Source organism: Schistocerca serialis, chromosome 4 (genome assembly GCF_023864345.2).
Source record: "Schistocerca serialis cubense isolate TAMUIC-IGC-003099 chromosome 4, iqSchSeri2.2, whole genome shotgun sequence".
Taxonomy (NCBI): Eukaryota; Metazoa; Arthropoda; class Insecta; order Orthoptera; family Acrididae; genus Schistocerca; species Schistocerca serialis.
In genome coordinates, this window is record NC_064641.1 from 862,576,082 (window position 1) to 862,594,300 (window position 18,219).

General features: G+C 42.9%; 1 protein-coding gene across 1 annotated transcript in view; it reads right to left on the reverse strand.

The window, feature by feature from the left end:
* Positions 1 to 11,418: 11,418 nt before the first annotated feature.
* Positions 11,419 to 18,219, reverse strand: part of LOC126475014 (ATP synthase subunit C lysine N-methyltransferase) — a 105,669-nt gene continuing 98,868 nt past the window's right edge. Inside the window, exon 4 of the mRNA XM_050102552.1 lies at positions 11,419 to 11,676. Coding sequence (XP_049958509.1) covers positions 11,527 to 11,676 — 150 coding nt within the window. The 3' untranslated portion in view covers positions 11,419 to 11,526. The remainder of the gene's footprint in view (positions 11,677 to 18,219) is intronic.

The window sequence follows — 18,219 nt, forward strand, 5'->3', positions numbered from 1 at the left end:
CATAGGGACGAACTAAGAGGTTACGAACTTATCTCTGCCTACGTAGATCAACACCTTCAACCCATTACGTGCAGTCTCCCATACTTCATCAAAGACACCAACCACTTTCTCGAACACCTGGAATCCTTACCCAATCCGTTACCATAACCATTGATGCCACTTTCTTATACACAAATATCCCGCACATCCAGGGCCTCGCTGCGATGGAGCACTTCCTTTCACGCCGATCACCTGCCACCCTACCTAAAACCTCTTTCCTCATTACCTTAGCCAGCTTCATCCTGACCCACAACTTCTTCACTTTTGAAGGCCAGACATACCAACAATTAAAGGGAACAGCCATGGGTACCAGGATGGCCCCTTCGTATGCCAACCTATTCATGGGTTGCTTAGAGGAAACCTTCTTGGTTACCCAGGCATGCCAACCCAAAGTTTGGTACAGATTTATTGATGACATCTTCATGATCTGGACTCACAGTGAAGAAGAACTCCAGAATTTCCTCTCCAACCTCAACTCCTTTGGTTCCATCAGATTTACCTGGTCCTACTCCAAATCCCATGCCACTTTGCTTGATGTTGACCTCCACCTGTCCAATGGCCAGCTTCACACGTCCGTCCACATCAAACCCACCAACAAGCAACAGTACCTCCATTACGACAGTTGCCACCCATTCCACATCAAACAGTCCCTTCCATACAGCCTAGGTCTTCGTGGCAAACGAATCTGCTCCAGTCCGGAATCCCTGAAGCATTACACCAACAACCTGATAACAGCTTTCGCATCCCGCAACTACCCTCCCGACCTGGTACAGAAGCAAATAACCAGAGCCACTTCCTCATCCTCTCAAACGCAGAACCTCCCACAGAAGAACCACAAAAGTGCCCCACTTGTGACAGGATACTTTCCGGGACTGGATCAGACTCTGAATGTGGCTCTCCAGCAGGGATACGACTTCCTCAAATCCTGCCCTGAAATGAGATCCATCCTTCATGAAATCCTCCCCACTCCACCAAGAGTGTCATTCCGCCGAACCTTCGTAACCTCTTAGTTCATCCCTATGAAATCCCCAAACCACCTTCCCTACCCTCTGGCTCCAACCCTTGTAACCGCCCCCGGTGTAAAACCTGTCCCACGTACCCTCCCACCACCATCTACTCCAGTCCTGTAACCCGGAAGGTGTACACGATCAAAGGCAGAGCCACGTGTGAAAGCACCCACGTGATCTACCAACTGACCTGCCTACACTGTGACGCATTCTATGTGGGAATGACCAGCAACAAACTGTCCATTCGCATGAATGGACACAGGCAGACAGTGTTTGTTGGTAATGAGGATCACCCTGTGGCTAAACATGCCTTGGTGCATGGCCAGCACATCTTGGCACAGTGTTACACCGTCCGGGTTATCTGGATACTTCCCACTAACACCAACCTATCCGAACTCCGGAGATGGGAACTTGCTCTTCAATATATCTTCTCTTCCCGTTATCCACCAGGCCTCAATCTCCGCTAATTTCAAGTTGCCGCCACTCATACCTCGCCTGTCATTCAACTACATCTTTGCCCCTGCACTTCTGACTCGACTGACATCTCTGCCCAAACTCTTTGTCTTTAAGTATGTCTGCTTGTGTCTGTATATGTTTGGATGGATATGTGTATGTGTGCGAGTGTATACCTGTCGTTTTTTCCCCCTAAGGTAAGTCTTTCCGCTCCCGGGATTGGAGTGACTCCTACCCTCTCCCTTAAAACCCACTTCCTTTCGTCTTTGGAGTTTGGGCGGAGGTGTCAGTCGGGGCGGAAGAGACTTCTGCCTCGACTGACGTCTCTGCCCAGACTCTTGGTCTTTAAATATGTCTGCTTGTGTCTGTGTATGTGTGGATGGATATGTTTGTGTGTGCGAGTGTATACCCGTCCTTTTTTCCCCCTAAGGTAAGTCTTTCCGCTCCCGGGATTGGAATGGCTCCTTACCCTCTCCCTTAAAACCCACTTCCTTTTGTCATTCCCTCTCCTTCCCTCTTTCCTGATGAAAGGAAGTGGGTTTTAAAGGAGAGGGTAAGGAGTCATTCCAATCCCAGAAGCGGAAAGACTTACCTTAGGGGGAGAAAAAAGGACAGGTATACACTCGCACACACGCACATATCCATCCACACATACAGACACAAGCAGACATTTATATATATATATAAAAAACAAAGATGAGGTGACTTACCGAACAAAAGCGCTGGCAGGTCGATAGACACACAAACAAACACAAACATACACACAAAATTCAAGCTTTCGCAACAAACTGTTGCCTCATCAGGAAAGAGGGAAGGAGAGGGGAAGACGAAAGGAAGTGGGTTTTAAAGGAGAGGGTAAGGAGTCATTCCAATCCCGGGAGCGGAAAGACTTACCTTAGGGGGAAAAAAGGACAGGTATACACTCGCACACACGCACATATCCATCCACACATACAGACACAAGCAGACATATTTAAAGATATATATATATATAGTTATAATAGAGGGAAACATTCCACGTAGGAAATATATATCTAAAAACAAAGATGATGTGACTTAGCAAATGAAAGTGCTGGCAGGTCGACAGACACACAAACAAACACAAACATACACACAAAATTCAAGCTTTCGCAACAAACTGTTGCCTCATCAGGAAAGAGGGAAGGAGAGGGAAAGACGAAAGGATGTGGGTTTTAAGGGAGAGGGTAAGGAGTCATTCCAATCCCGGGAGCGGAAAGACTTACCTTAGGGGGAAAAAAGGACGGGTATACACTCGCGCACACACACACATATCCATCCACACATATACAGACACAAGCAGGCAGGTCGATAGACACACAAACAAACACAAACATACACACAAAATTCAAGCTTTCGCAACAAACTGTTGCCTCATCAGGAAAGAGGGAAGGAGAGGGGAAGACGAAAGGAAGTCTGCTTGTGTCTGTATATGTGTGGTCAGATATGTGTGTGTGTGCGTGAGTGTATACCTGTCCTTTTTTCCCCCGAAGGTAAGTCTTTCCGCTCCCGGGATTGGAATGACTCCTTACCCTCTCCCTTAAAACCCACATCCTTTCATCTTTCCCTCTCCTTCCCTCTTTCCTGACGAAGCAACTGTTGGTTGCGAAAGCTTGAAGTTTTGTGTGCTTTTTTATTGTGCCTATCTACCAGCGCTTTCCCGTTTGGTAAGTTATGGAATCTCTGTTTTTTTTAATATATACGTATATACAAAGATGATGTGACTTACCAAACGAAAGCGCTGGCAGGTTGATAGACACACAAACAAACACACAAAATTCAAGCTTTCGCAACCAACGGTTGCTTCGTCAGGAAAGAGGGTAGGAGAGGGAAAGATGAAAGGATGTGGGTTTTAAGGGAGAGGGTAAGGAGCCATTCTAATTCCGGGAGCGGAAAGACTTACCTTAGGGGGAAAAAAAGGACGGGTATACACTCACACACACACACATATCCATCCACACATATACAGACACAAGCAGACATATTCAACGGCAAAGAGTGGGGGCAGAGAAGTCAGTTGAGGCAGAAGTGCAGAGGCAAAGATGTTGTTGAATGACAGGTGAGGTATGAGTGGCGGCAACTTGAAATTAGCGGAGATTGAGGCCTGGTGGATAACGGGAAGAGAGGATATATTGAAGGGCAAGTTCCCATCTCTGGAGTTCGGATAGGTTGGTGTTAGTGGGAAGTATCCAGATAACCTGGATGGTGCAACACTGTGCCAAGATGTGCTGGCCATGCACCAAGGCATGTTTAGCCACAGGGTGATCCTCATTACCAACAAACACTGTCTGCCTATGTCCATTCATGTGAATGGACAGTTTGTTGCTGGTCATTCCCACATAGAATGCGTTACAGTGTAGGCAGGTCAGTTGGTAAATCACATGGATGCTTTCACACGTGGCTCTGTCTTTGATCGTGTACACCTTCCAGGTTACAGGACTGGAGTAGGTGGTGGTGGGAGGGTGCATGGGACAGGTTTTACACCGGGGGCGGTTACAAGGGTAGGAGCCAGAGGGTAGGGAAGGTGGTTTGGGGATTTCATAGGGATGAACTAAGAGGTTACAAAGGTTAGGTGGACAGCGGAAAGACACTCTTGGTGGAGTGGGGAGGATTTCATGAAGGATGGATCTCATTTCAGGGCAGGATTTGAGGAAGTCGTATCCTTGCTGGAGAGCCACATTCAGAGTCTGATCCAGTCCCGGAAAGTATCCTGTCACAAGTGGGGCACTTTTGTGGTTCTTCTGTGGGAGGTTCTGGGTTTGAGGGGATGAGGAAGTGGCTCTGGTTATTTGCTTCTGTACCAGGTCGGGAGGGTAGTTGCGGGATGCGAAAGCTGTTATCAGTTTGTTGGTGTAATGGTTCAGGGATTCCGGACTGCAGCAGATTCGTTTGCCACGAAGACATAGGCTGTAGGGAAGGGACCGTTTGATGTGGAATGGGTGGCAGCTGTCATAATGGAGGTACTGTTGCTTGTTGGTGGGTTTGATGTGGACGGACGTGTGAAGCTGGCCATTGGACAGTTGGAGGTCAATGTCAAGGAAAGTGGCATGGGATTTGGAGTAGGACCAGGTGAATCTGATGGAACCAAAGGAGTTGAGGTTGGAGAGGAAATTCTGGAGTTCTTCTTCACTGTGAGTCCAGATCATGAAGATGTCATCAATAAGTCTGTACCAAACTTTGGGTTGGCAGGCCTGGGTAACCAAGAAGGCTTCCTCTAAGTGACCCATGAATAGGTTGGCGTACGAGGGGGCCATCCTGGTACCCATGGCTGTTGGTATGTCTGGCCTTCAAAAGTGAAGAAGTTGTGGGTCAGGATGAAGCTGGCTAAGGTAATGAGGAAAGAGGTTTTAGGTAGGGTGGCAGGTGATCGGCGTGAAAGGAAGTGCTCCATCGCAGCGAGGCCCTGGACGTGCGGAATATTTGTGTATAAGGAAGTGGTATCAATGGTTACAAGGATGGTTTCCGGGGGTAACAGACTGGCTAGGGATTCCAGGCGTTCGAGAAAGTGGTTGGTGTCTTTGATGAAGGATGGGAGACTGCATGTGATGGGTTGAAGGTGTTGATCTACATAGGCAGAGATACGTTCTGTGGGGGCTTGGTAGCCAGCTACAATGGGACGGCCAGGATGATTGGGTTTGTGAATTTTAGGAAGAAGGTAGAAGGTAGGGGTGCAGGGTGTCGGTGGGGTCAGGAGGTTGATGAAGTCAGGTGAAAGGTTTTATAGGGGGCCTAAGGTTCTGAGGATTCCTTGAAGCTCTGCCTGGACATCAGGAATGGGATTACCTTGGCAAACGTTGTATGTGGTATTGTCTGAAAGCTGACGCAGTCCCTCAGCCACATACTTCTGACGATCAAGTACCATGGTCGTGGAACACTTGTCTGCCGGAAGAATGACAATGGATCGGTTAGCCTTCAGATCACGGATAGCCTGGGCTTCAGCAGTGGTAATGTTGGGAGTAGGATTAAAGTTTTTAAAGAAGGATTGAGAGGCAAGGCTGGAAGTCAGAAATTCCTGGAAGGTTTGGAGAGGGTGATATTGAGGAAGAGGAGGTGGGTCCCGCTGTGACGGAGGATGGAACTGTACCAGGCAGGGTTCAATTTGGATAGTGTCTTGGGGAGTTGGATCATTAGGAGTAGGATTAGGATCATTTTTCTTCGTGGCAAAGTGATATTTCCAGCAGAGAGTACGAGTGTAGGACAATAAATCTTTGACGAGGGCTGTTTGGTTGAATCTGGGAGTGGGGCTGAAGGTGAGGCCTTTGGATAGGACAGAGGTTTCGGATTGGGAGAGAGGTTTGGAGGAAAGGTTAACTACTGAATTAGTGTGTTGTGGTTCCAGATTGTGTTGATTGGAATTTTGAGGTTTTGGAGGGAGTGGAGCTGGAAGTGGCAGATTGAGTAGATGGGAGAGACTGGGTTTGTGTGCAATGAGAGGTGGTTGAGGTTTGCTGGAAAGGTTGTGAAGGGTGAGTGAGTTGCCTTTCCAGAGGTGGGAAACCAGGAGATTGGATAGTTTTTTGAGGTGGAGGGTGGCATGCTGTTCTAATTTGCGGTTGGCCTGTAGGAGGATGCTCTGAACAGCCGGTGTGGATCTGGGAGAGGAAAGATTGAGGACTTTTATTAAGGATAGGAGTTGACGGGTGTGTTCATTGGCTGAGGTGATGTGTAGGTGAAGGATTAGGTGGGTGAGGGCAATGGATTGTTCAGTTTGGAACTGGTATAGGGACTAATGGAAAGAAGGGTTGCAGCCAGAGATGGGAACTTTAAGTGTGAGGCCTTTGGGGGTAATGCCAAATGTCAGACAAGCTTGAGTAAATAAAATATGGCAGCGAAATCTGGTTAGAGCGAAGGCATGTTTGCGGAGGGAATGTAAATAAAACTTAATGGGGTCGTTGTGGGGGTGTTGTGAGGGTGACTTGGTATTAGAAGGTGGAAAGTGTAACATGAGGCTGAAATGAAAATGAAAATAAAAATATATGGGGAGAGATAAAGGTGAACTAGAAAGTAACTGGAGATCTGGTGTGAAAAAAGGCGAAAAAGTGTTGGTTAAAGCTGGGCTATGTTGATCTTGTGGTGAACTTGGGTTGGTAGACAACGATGTGCACAAAGGTTAGGTGGTTGTGTTGCCGCCAAAACACGTTAAAGGGTGGAGAAATTCAGGAAAATTTCGAAAAAACTGCGTGTAAATGTATTAAAAGGAGTGGTTTTGTGGTGGCAGATTATGAAAATGAGGCTAATAATTGTCTGACGAAGAAATAATGACATTAAAACCTGTGGGAAGCGGCTAAAAATTATCAGTGATGTGGGAAAAACGGAAATGGAAATAAAGCGAAAGTTATTAGAACTAGCCGAAACGGTTGTTTAATAGGTGAAAGGAACTGTTTGTGAACTAGAAACGGTGGATTTTATATAGCGGTAGTGTTGAAAGCGGAAAAAAATTTTTTTGGTTATGGTTTGGAAGTGGGTTACGTATTATTGAGTATATATAGGCGGGATAAAATTGTATAGTAGATTACAGTAAAAAGGAGAAGGTGAATACATATATACATACACACACAAAGATGCTGTAACTTACCAAGTGAAAGCGTTGGCATGTTGATAGGAGACAATAAAAAACACACACACAAATTTCGAGCTTTCGCAACCCAAGGTTGCTTCATCAGGAAAGAGGGAAGGAGAGGGAAAGACGAAAGGATGTGGGTTTTAAGGGAGAGGGTAAGGAGTCATTCCAATCCCAGGAGTGGAAAGACTTACCTTAGGGAGAAAAAAGGACAGGTATACACTCGCACACACGCACACACACACACACACACACACACACACACACACACACACACACATCCATCCGCACATATACAGACACAGGCAGACATATGTAAATATATATATATTTCTGATTGTTTTAGTTGTCTTTTGTACTCTGGTAATCACTGTTACCACAGCCGCATCATGGTGATTGATATCAGTTTTGATGTGGACATCCCCCCAAAAAAATCAGGTCTATTTTTGCCATTAAATCACATATTTTTACCGTGAGTGGGCTTCCTAACTATCTGTTCCAGATAATTTTCAGAGAAGGCATTTAGTAATGTTCCACAGGTTCTCTCATCATGCCCACCATTAACAAAACTGTAATTTTTCCAATTAATTGTTGAATGACTAAAGTCTCCAACAATTATTACAGTTTGACTGCGGAACTTACGTACAAATGAACTGAAATTTTCTCTAGGTTACATCAGTAGATGAACCTGGTGGGTGATAGAAGGATCCGATTATCATTCTATGCCCGTTCCTGATAGTGAGTCTTGCTCAAACAATGTCACATGCAGCTTCAATTTCTAGCTCGGTGAACACGAGTTTCTTGTCTACTGCAGCAAATACACGACCTTCCATTTCCCATTTGCCTATCCTTCCTACGTACAATCAAATTTTCACCAGAAATCTCACTGCTATCAATTTCAGGTGTCAACCAGCTTTCTATACTTCGTATTATGTGAGCTTCACTGCTTTTCATGAGTGCTTCAAACTCTGGCATTTTGTTGCGAATGCTTTGGCAGTTAACCATTAGGATTATAATACTCTCACCAGCGGGAGACCTTTCTTTCGATGTTACAATGATACTTCTGAGTTTCCTAAAGCTATTGTTATCTGGATTGGATGGAGAGTCGGCTAATGTAAAAAGCCCTTGTGTGCACCCCTCACATAGTCAGCTACCTGAGTAGCAGCCTCTGATCTGTAGTGCACACCTGACCATTTAGAGGGATCCTACCCTACTCAACCACTGGCACAAGTCCAGGAAGTTGCAGCCTAGCTTGTCACAGAACCTTCGAAGTCTCTGGTTCAGTCCTTCCACTCAACTCAGAACCAGATGGCCGTGATCAGGACTGGGGAAAATGCTACAAAATTGTGAGCTTCATTTCAATTTCCTCTCCTATTTTGTGTGTGTATGCACTGATGGCTGTCTTGCAATTATAAGCTGCCCATAATCACGACAGTGCTCAATTTTTGCCAATCTGTTGTTTTTTGTCAATCAAGTATTGCATTTAAGTTCAATGTGTATCTGCAATGTTGATGGCTTTTACAGCATCCTTAGTGGGCCCTACCAAATTCTGGTTTCTGCAGCCACTCCACAAATTTGATTTAATGCCTCCTTAGTGGAGCACCTAGCCTACCCGGTCATTAATGCCATAAAGCATTTGTGTTTCTCTATATACAATGATGTGTTACATGTAGTATGTGCCTGCTGGTGATAAATGGAGTCCTCTCTTCAGTATCTCACATTATTTATTTCAGTTTGTGACATTTATTCTGAATTAAATATTTTTCTCATTTGTCACTTAAATGATACAAATATTTTTCTCATTTATCACTTAAATGACATAAAGTCCTGATACAGCTGACATCAGTAAACACTTTCCTTTCCTTTCTCCCCCCCTTTTTCACAAAAAATAATCCACTGCGGAGTGTAAATTTAAATTAGGCATTGGTATAAAAATTACTGTATATATTGCAAATTATGTGATTTTATGTGGATTATTGTTTAATGATATACGGACAAATTTCCACTGTTTGTAGAATTTAGTCTTTTATACAAACCCAGAGGTTGTTCTACGCCTTGGGGCATTGTGAGGCATGCCCTACTTTTCATTCTAGTATTCTCAATTTTCAGCAATAGTACTTATCAAAAATACCTGGCACTAAATTCTTTGCTGCCCCGTAGATAGTTTAAACAGGACAGCTAATAAGATGCGTTCTTCTTCTTTCGAATAATCCACTTGGACAGTATGATGAATCAACTTTGGCTATTCTTCATTGTATTAGATTTCCTTAGTTTCCAAATTTCCTTCATCCTTGTAGAGTGTTATTCCCTTTCTTCTTGATTCCACTTTCGTCTAGTTGTCTTTCTCTCCTGAAATTCTGCCTTTTGAACTGCCTTTCTGAAATGTGTTCTGTCTTGTGTCTATTCTAATTCCAGGATTTTCCATGTCCTTTTCAGTCTCTATGAACCATGCAGGCTTGGATTGTATTGGATTGTTTGGGAGGAAGAGACCAAACAGCAAGGTCACCGGTCTCATCGGATTAGGGAAGTACGGGCAAGGATGTCGGCCGTGCCCTTTAAAAGTCACCATCCCGGCATTTGCCTGGAGTGATTTAGGGAAATCACGGAAAACATAAATCAGGATGGCCGAATGCCCATGCACGCTTGGATTTGTAACTATTGAGTAATGTGAATATTCGCTTGTTTAGTTTGTTGTTATCCATTCTGAATATATGTACTAAAAACTGCAGTCTTCTCTTCCTCGTGACATCAGTTAGTTTTTCAGTTTTCAAATATAGCTCTCTGGTCTTAACCTGTATTCAACATTATCGATTCTTTTAGCTCCCAGTATTTTCCTCATAATTCTTCGTTCCACATCCTGTAGTTTCTCAAGATCTCCATTTCTTGAATGAAATTTTTCACTCTACAGAGGAGTGTGCACTGATATGAAACTTCCTGGCAGATTAAAACTGTGTGCTGGACCGAGACTCGAACTCAGGACCTTTGCCTTTCGCGGGTAAGTGCTCTACCAAATGAGCTACCCAAGCACAACTCACGCCCTGTCCTCACAGCTTTAATTCTGCCAGTACCTCATCTCCTACCTTCCAAACTTCACAGAAGCTCTCCTGCGAACCTGGAGAACTAGCACTCCTGGAAGAAAGGATATTGCGGAAACATGGCGTAGCCACAGCCTGGGGGATGTTTCTAGAACGAAATTTTTCACTCTACAGCGGAGTGTGCACTGACATGAAACTTCCTGGCAGATTAAAACTGTGTGCCCGACCAAGACTCGAACTCAGGACCTTTGCCTTTTGCGGGCAAGTGCTCTACCGAATGAGCTATCCAAGCAAGACTCACGCTCCGTCCTCACAGCTTTAATTCCGCCAGTACCTCATCTCCTACCTTCCAAACTTCACAGAAGCTCTCCTGCGAACCTCCATTTCTCCATTTCTTGTTAGTTTAAGTGTTTCTGCCAGATACAGAGCTTCAGGTCTGGCCACTGTTTGGTTGGGTCTTAATTTTGTGTTCCAGGAAAAGGATTTTTTGTTTAAATGTTTTTGGTCATATGAAACACTCTTTCCATTTTACGCACTCTGGTTTCTATAGCTGTCTTTTCTTTTCCATTGTATGTAATCCACTCTCCTAGATATTTAAAGGAATCTGTTTTGTGTATTGTATTGTTGTCAACTGCAATATTTTGAAGGGCATCACAGATGTTTGTCATGAACTGTGTTTTTTCAAAGGATATTTTTAGTCCTACTTTGGCTGCTTGTTTTTGCAGTTCTCTTACTTGTTCTTGGGCATTATCTAGCGAATCTGTAATCAATGCCATGTCATCTGCTAAGGCTAAACAGTTGACAGTGATCTTGTTTGGATTTATTCCTAGTTGAATCCCTTTAGTATTGAAGGCCTTCAAAAAGATGTTTTATTATTTCAAATATTATTTTTCTTGGTGTCAGATCATTAAATTTAGTTCTGTTGAACATTATTTAATTCTCTAAAGTATTTATCCTCTTATGTGGAGAAAAATGGTTTAAGATATATGAATAACAACAGAAGTCTGTAATAAAATAGTCAAATAATAGCAACTTGTTTACGTTTATATAATGATATGATAACATCTAAGCAAAATTCCCAATAAAAGAGTGGAGTTATTTTAAATTATATTAGTGCCTCCTTGTTAAAAACTGTATTACATGAAATTTATGTCAAATATGACTGTCTTTTACCTCACAGTTCCCTCATCTCACAACAAGTAGCTCACTGTGATTATGTTATATGATAAAATGATACTTAAAGAATGAAAATTTTAACATAAACCATATGTTTCAATAAAATTTTATTGATATTAAAACCTTTTAAATGAAGCATATTTAAAATCAGCAAGTAAAAATTACTTTCTCACATACACATGAAACCATTTTAACAATATTTCCACAATTACATACTCAGAGTGATGATGCAAAACTGCTATATTTTTTCTGATTCATACAACCAAACTTTATCTATTCCACTGCCTACAATTACACTTGGAGTCCAAGATGGAAAAGGAAAGCGGCAGGCTATTATATGAGTATCTTTTGAAACTTCCGCTTTAATTTTGGCCTCCAGTTCCAGCATCTGCAAAAGAAAAGTAATTTCAATATAATTTTATTCATCTACATCACATATTATTTCTTTCTCTAGAGAATGATAAATTGTTACATTCAATATTGTTACATTCCATCCTGGATTTTCCATTGTTTGAATGATAAATGAATTATTTCGTTCAAGATTTAGACAACATACCTTAACCTGAGGCTAATAATGAATGCTACTGTCATAATGCTTGTATGGAACTCACTGGTTTGAATCTTGTAGAGAAAAGAAATTTTCAACACAACATTGGTACATTAATCACTGAAGAGGTGGTAGTATAATTTTCTTATAGTTGTTATCTTGCGTACTGAGTTCCAAATCTCTCTGCAGTTTCTGAGAGTGAGAGCTTGTGACACTGGAAGGAGTACCTTATGTCTGATATAACTATAATGTCAGTGATACACGTGGTGCTATGAAATAGGAATAGAGTATTTTCTGATGCCATGTTTCAACCTCACCCTTGTTCATCTAACTCATCTTCAATTAGCCAATGATTGGTTTCTATCCAGTCCGCATAAGAAATTTGTGTGTGTGTGTGTGTGTGTGTTCATGTTTTATAGGTGTTTATTTTTCCATGATTACATTTCAAGATGCCTGGCATCCCATCTTCAGATGTTACATTTATATACGTGTCTTTGCTAACAGCATTGTAAAATTTTGCAAAGGAAGTTTTTGAGGCAGTTTTTTTAAAATGTCCCAAGTAAAGAAACAATGTTCACAACACTTAAGTAGTGCAGATGAAGGTGGGGTGAAATTTTCAAAAACGTATGTTTTGAGGCATAATTTCTTGGCGTGGTGTGTTGGGAAAGGTGTACCACTTATATCGATACATTACCCCATAAACATTAATGTCGGAGACACTATAATTTTGACTCTATGCTGTTGCGCCATATGATGAAGTGGACTGTGAGCTTAAGGAACTATGTGAGTCAGGCTGGCAGGTCACTAAAGGTTACCTGTGCCTGCTCTACATGAAACCATGATACTTAAGAAACAACCCACAAATTTCACAATGGAAAAAGGCCCAAAAAGTATGAATAAAGCAAAACTGCATGATATGAGGTAGCCAACAATGGCATACAAGATTTACATTTACAAAATAAATCTCAAAACGTTCAAAATATTACAAAACATGCAATAACAATATCAGTGTTTACACTGCTAAATATGCTATTAATTATGAGACTACCAGCTATCTCCAACTGATTTAGTAGCTTCTGTGGTGTGACTATAAATTACATGAAAAAGAAGTGTTCAAATCAGTGGCAGTATGGGAACCTACAGGAACCCAAGGAGCAGCCATGATATTGAAAAGGAACTTTGGTTCTGTTTTGCAATTCGTGATGATTCCAGAATATGTAACCCAGTTAATCTTGTGTGCTGAATACCTATATTTCCTGATAGCCAATGGTGTGCATACGTGTAAATAACTAGGTGCTACATCATGGCTATAAGGTGGTGAGTTCAGAGTACCAAGCAATCATCTTACAGCACTGATATACCCCCCCCCCCCCCCACACACACACACACACACTTTGGATTCTTGGTTGGTAAACATTTCTCATTCAGCTCCTTACCATATCATAATTGCACAGGCTTTGCATTGAATACTTTCTCACATGGGCAGTTATAAAATAAATGCTATGATAAGTATAGTGACTGTCCAGAAATACAGACTAACAGTCTCATAATAAAATGCATATGTAATTAGCATTTTTCTGTATAGATTAAAATGATACTTTATCTCCTTTGAAGCTATTTGCATGTTAATTTTTAAATTGACTGATTTTTTTACTATTTCTTTAAAAAATATAAGGTAACATTTAAAATAGTGTGAATGAGCAATTTATTAAGTACTACAAAAACCTGGCAATGCTTTGCTATTGCTAAATTCGTATGGGAATTGCATATAAATCCTAAACTTCTTAGCCTCCCCTCTCTGTCCCCCTACAACTCTATCTGACCATAACCCTTGTTTATTATTATTGCAAACAAAACCTTCATTGGGAATTGAACTTGCCTACAATGAAATGATAAACTGGCTGGGGTTACTGGTGAACAGGATATTAGAGAGACCTCTCCAGCTGTTGGATATGTGAGGATAATAGTTTCAGTGACAGTATTTTGCACAGTTTTAATCTGCAAATGGGTAAGGTATAAGTTCCAGATGATTCAGATTGTAATAGTAGCCTAATAACAAGCCGACAAGCCATAAATGCTCATTTCCTGTAAAACTGACCACACAACGAAAACAAAACCTCACATTTTCACGGCACAGCACAGAATTTTCCTATTTGCAGTTGATTTTACAAAACAATCGGTACATTGTTGCTTAAAAAAATGTATACCCTATGTCCAACCAATGTTTATTAGAGCATCATGTAAAGATATGAAGGAAATCAGTCAAGTACTTTTCGAGATTTTTTGGTAATAGTATTTCCCTTTTGTGTATCAAATATATATAGATATATTATACGTATCGGTTGTAACAATACCAATTCCATCCTGGATTTTCCATTGTTTGATACGTATCGGTTGGTAGGACACGTTCTGAGGCATCAAGGGATCACCAATTTAGCACTGGAGGGCAGCGTGGAGGGTAAAAATCGTAGAGGGAGACCAAGAGATGAATACACTAAGCAGATTCAGAAGGATGTAGGTTGCAGTAGGTACTGGGAGATGAAGAAGCTTGCACAGGATAGAGTAGCATGGAGAGCTGCATCAAACCAGTCTCAGGACTGAAGACAACAACAACAACAACAACGTATTTTGCAGATAAAAATGTAAAAAATAAAAATAAACAATAACAATAACATAAACTGTATTGTAAAAACTAACATTGCAGATAGACTCCACTCAACCATCACAGGAAAATAAATATGGCTATACCAAGAAGCAAAGAGGAATGAGGAATAGTGGTGCAGATCAAACAGTGACCAGGATTGCAGGACAAGTTGAGCCCGTAGAGATTCTATTTGAATCTTGGGCGTACCATTTCTTTTCACATTAGTTCCATTCACATTTCAAAACATTATTTTATTCTCATATTTTCAAAACATGGAAAGATGCAATGTAGAGTTGCAGACAGGCACCATGAAAAGACTGTTACACATTTAGCTTTCAGCAAAAGCCTTCTTCAGAAAAGAAAACAAACACACATTCACACAAGCAAGCATATTTCTTGCACACATGGCCACTATCTCTGGCAACTGCAAACAGAATGCAGCTCTTGCTGTTGAAAGAAGCAGCAATCCAGAGTGGGGTGGGTAAGGGGAAGGGGTATCAGGGTACAGGTGAGGGGGCAGAGAAGAGCACTGTCTCACTGAGTGTACAGGGATTAGATGGATACAAGACAAGACTGCTAGACATAGCGTTGGGAGGCTGTGGTTCAGGGAGGTGAGTGTACAGGGATTAGATAGATACAAGACAAGACTGCTAGACATAGCTTTGGGAGGTTGTGGTTCAGGGAGGTGGGGGAAGGGAGGTGGAGAAGACGGGGGACAGGTAGTGGAAAGTGGAAAAGGAGATGAACAGGGAAGGGGAAAGACAGGTGGATGCATTGGCAGAGGGTGGCACACAATGGGGGTGAGGGGACGTGAATAGGGAGGAAGTGAGAAAACACAGGTGGCTGAAACTGTTGGATGGAGGGTGTGGGGCAGTAGTTTACCATAACTTGATGCTGAGATAATTTCAGGAGCAGAGAATGTGTTGTAAGGATAACTCATGGTGGCAGTGATGGGGAGGGTCCAGATGGCCCAGGCTGTGAAGCAGCCACTGAACACATGCGTGCTATGTTCAGGTGTGTGTTGTACTGCAAGGTGGTCTACCAGGCTCTTGGCCACAATTTGGCAGTGGCCATTCATACTTGTGGACAGCTGGTTGGTATTCAAACCCATACAAGAAGTTGTGCAATGATTGCAGCAGAGCTGGTATATGAAATAGCTGTTTTCACAGGTGACCTGGCCTCTGACAGTGTAGGATAAGCCTGCACAATTTGGCAGTGGCCATTCATACTTGTGGACAGCTGGTTGGTATTCATACCCACACAAGAAGTTGTGCAATGATTGCAGCAGAGCTGGTATATGAAATAGCTGTTTTCACAGGTGACCTGGCCTCTGACAGTGTAGGATAAGCCTGCACAATTTGGCAGTGGCCATTCATACTTGTCGACAGCTGGTTGGTATTCATACCCACACAAGAAGTTGTGCAATGATTGCAGCAGAGCTGGTATATGAAATAGCTGTTTTCACAGGTGACCTGGCCTCTGACAGTGTAGGATAAGCCTGCACAATTTGGCAGTGGCCATTCATACTTGTGGACAGCTGGTTGGTATTCATACCCACACAAGAAGTTGTGCAATGATTGCAGCAGAGCTGGTATATGAAATAGCTGTTTTCACAGGTGACCTGGCCTCTGACAGTGTAGGATAAGCCTGCACAATTTGGCAGTGGCCATTCATACTTGTCGACAGCTGGTTGGTATTCATACCCACACAAGAAGTTGTGCAATGATTGCAGCAGAGCTGGTATATGAAATAGCTGTTTTCACAGGTGACCTGGCCTCTGACAGTGTAGGATAAGCCTGCACAATTTGGCAGTGGCCATTCATACTTGTGGACAGCTGGTTGGTATTCATACCCATACAAGAAGTTGTGCAATGATTGCAGCAGAGCTGGTATATGAAATAGCTGTTTTCACAGGTGACCTGGCCTCTGACAGTGTAGGATAAGCCTGCACAATTTGGCAGTGGCCATTCATACTTGTGGACAGCTGGTTGGTATTCATACCCACACAAGAAGTTGTGCAATGATTGCAGCAGAGCTGGTATATGAAATAGCTGTTTTCACAGGTGACCTGGCCTCTGACAGTGTAGGATAAGCCTGCAAAATTTGGCAGTGGCCATTCATACTTGTCGACAGCTGGTTGGTATTCATACCCACACAAGAAGTTGTGCAATGATTGCAGCAGAGCTGGTATATGAAATAGCTGTTTTCACAGGTGACCTGGCCTCTGACAGTGTAGGATAAGCCTGCACAATTTGGCAGTGGCCATTCATACTTGTGGACAGCTGGTTGGTATTCATACCCACACAAGAAGTTGTGCAATGATTGCAGCAGAGCTGGTATATGAAATAGCTGTTTTCACAGGTGACCTGGCCTCTGACAGTGTAGGATAAGCCTGCACAATTTGGCAGTGGCCATTCATACTTGTGGACAGCTGGTTGGTATTCATACCCACACAAGAAGTTGTGCAATGATTGCAGCAGAGCTGGTATATGAAATAGCTGTTTTCACAGGTGACCTGGCCTCTGACAGTGTAGGATAAGCCTGCACAATTTGGCAGTGGCCATTCATACTTGTGGACAGCTGGTTGGTATTCATACCCACACAAGAAGTTGTGCAATGATTGCAGCAGAGCTGGTATATGAAATAGCTGTTTTCACAGGTGACCTGGCCTCTGACAGTGTAGGATAAGCCTGCACAATTTGGCAGTGGCCATTCATACTTGTGGACAGCTGGTTGGTATTCATACCCACACAAGAAGTTGTGCAATGATTGCAGCAGAGCTGGTATATGAAATAGCTGTTTTCACAGGTGACCTGGCCTCTGACAGTGTAGGATAAGCCTGCACAATTTGGCAGTGGCCATTCATACTTGTCGACAGCTGGTTGGTATTCATACCCACACAAGAAGTTGTGCAATGATTGCAGCAGAGCTGGTATATGAAATAGCTGTTTTCACAGGTGACCTGGCCTCTGACAGTGTAGGATAAGCCTGCACAATTTGGCAGTGGCCATTCATACTTGTCGACAGCTGGTTGGTATTCATACCCACACAAGAAGTTGTGCAATGATTGCAGCAGAGCTGGTATATGAAATAGCTGTTTTCACAGGTGACCTGGCCTCTGACAGTGTAGGATAAGCCTGCACAATTTGGCAGTGGCCATTCATACTTGTGGACAGCTGGTTGGTATTCATACCCACACAAGAAGTTGTGCAATGATTGCAGCAGAGCTGGTATATGAAATAGCTGTTTTCACAGGTGACCTGGCCTCTGACAGTGTAGGATAAGCCTGCACAATTTGGCAGTGGCCATTCATACTTGTCGACAGCTGGTTGGTATTCATACCCACACAAGAAGTTGTGCAATGATTGCAGCAGAGCTGGTATATGAAATAGCTGTTTTCACAGGTGACCTGGCCTCTGACAGTGTAGGATAAGCCTGCACAATTTGGCAGTGGCCATTCATACTTGTGGACAGCTGGTTGGTATTCATACCCACACAAGAAGTTGTGCAATGATTGCAGCAGAGCTGGTATATGAAATAGCTGTTTTCACAGGTGACCTGGCCTCTGACAGTGTAGGATAAGCCTGCACAATTTGGCAGTGGCCATTCATACTTGTGGACAGCTGGTTGGTATTCATACCCACACAAGAAGTTGTGCAATGATTGCAGCAGAGCTGGTATATGAAATAGCTGTTTTCACAGGTGACCTGGCCTCTGACAGTGTAGGATAAGCCTGCACA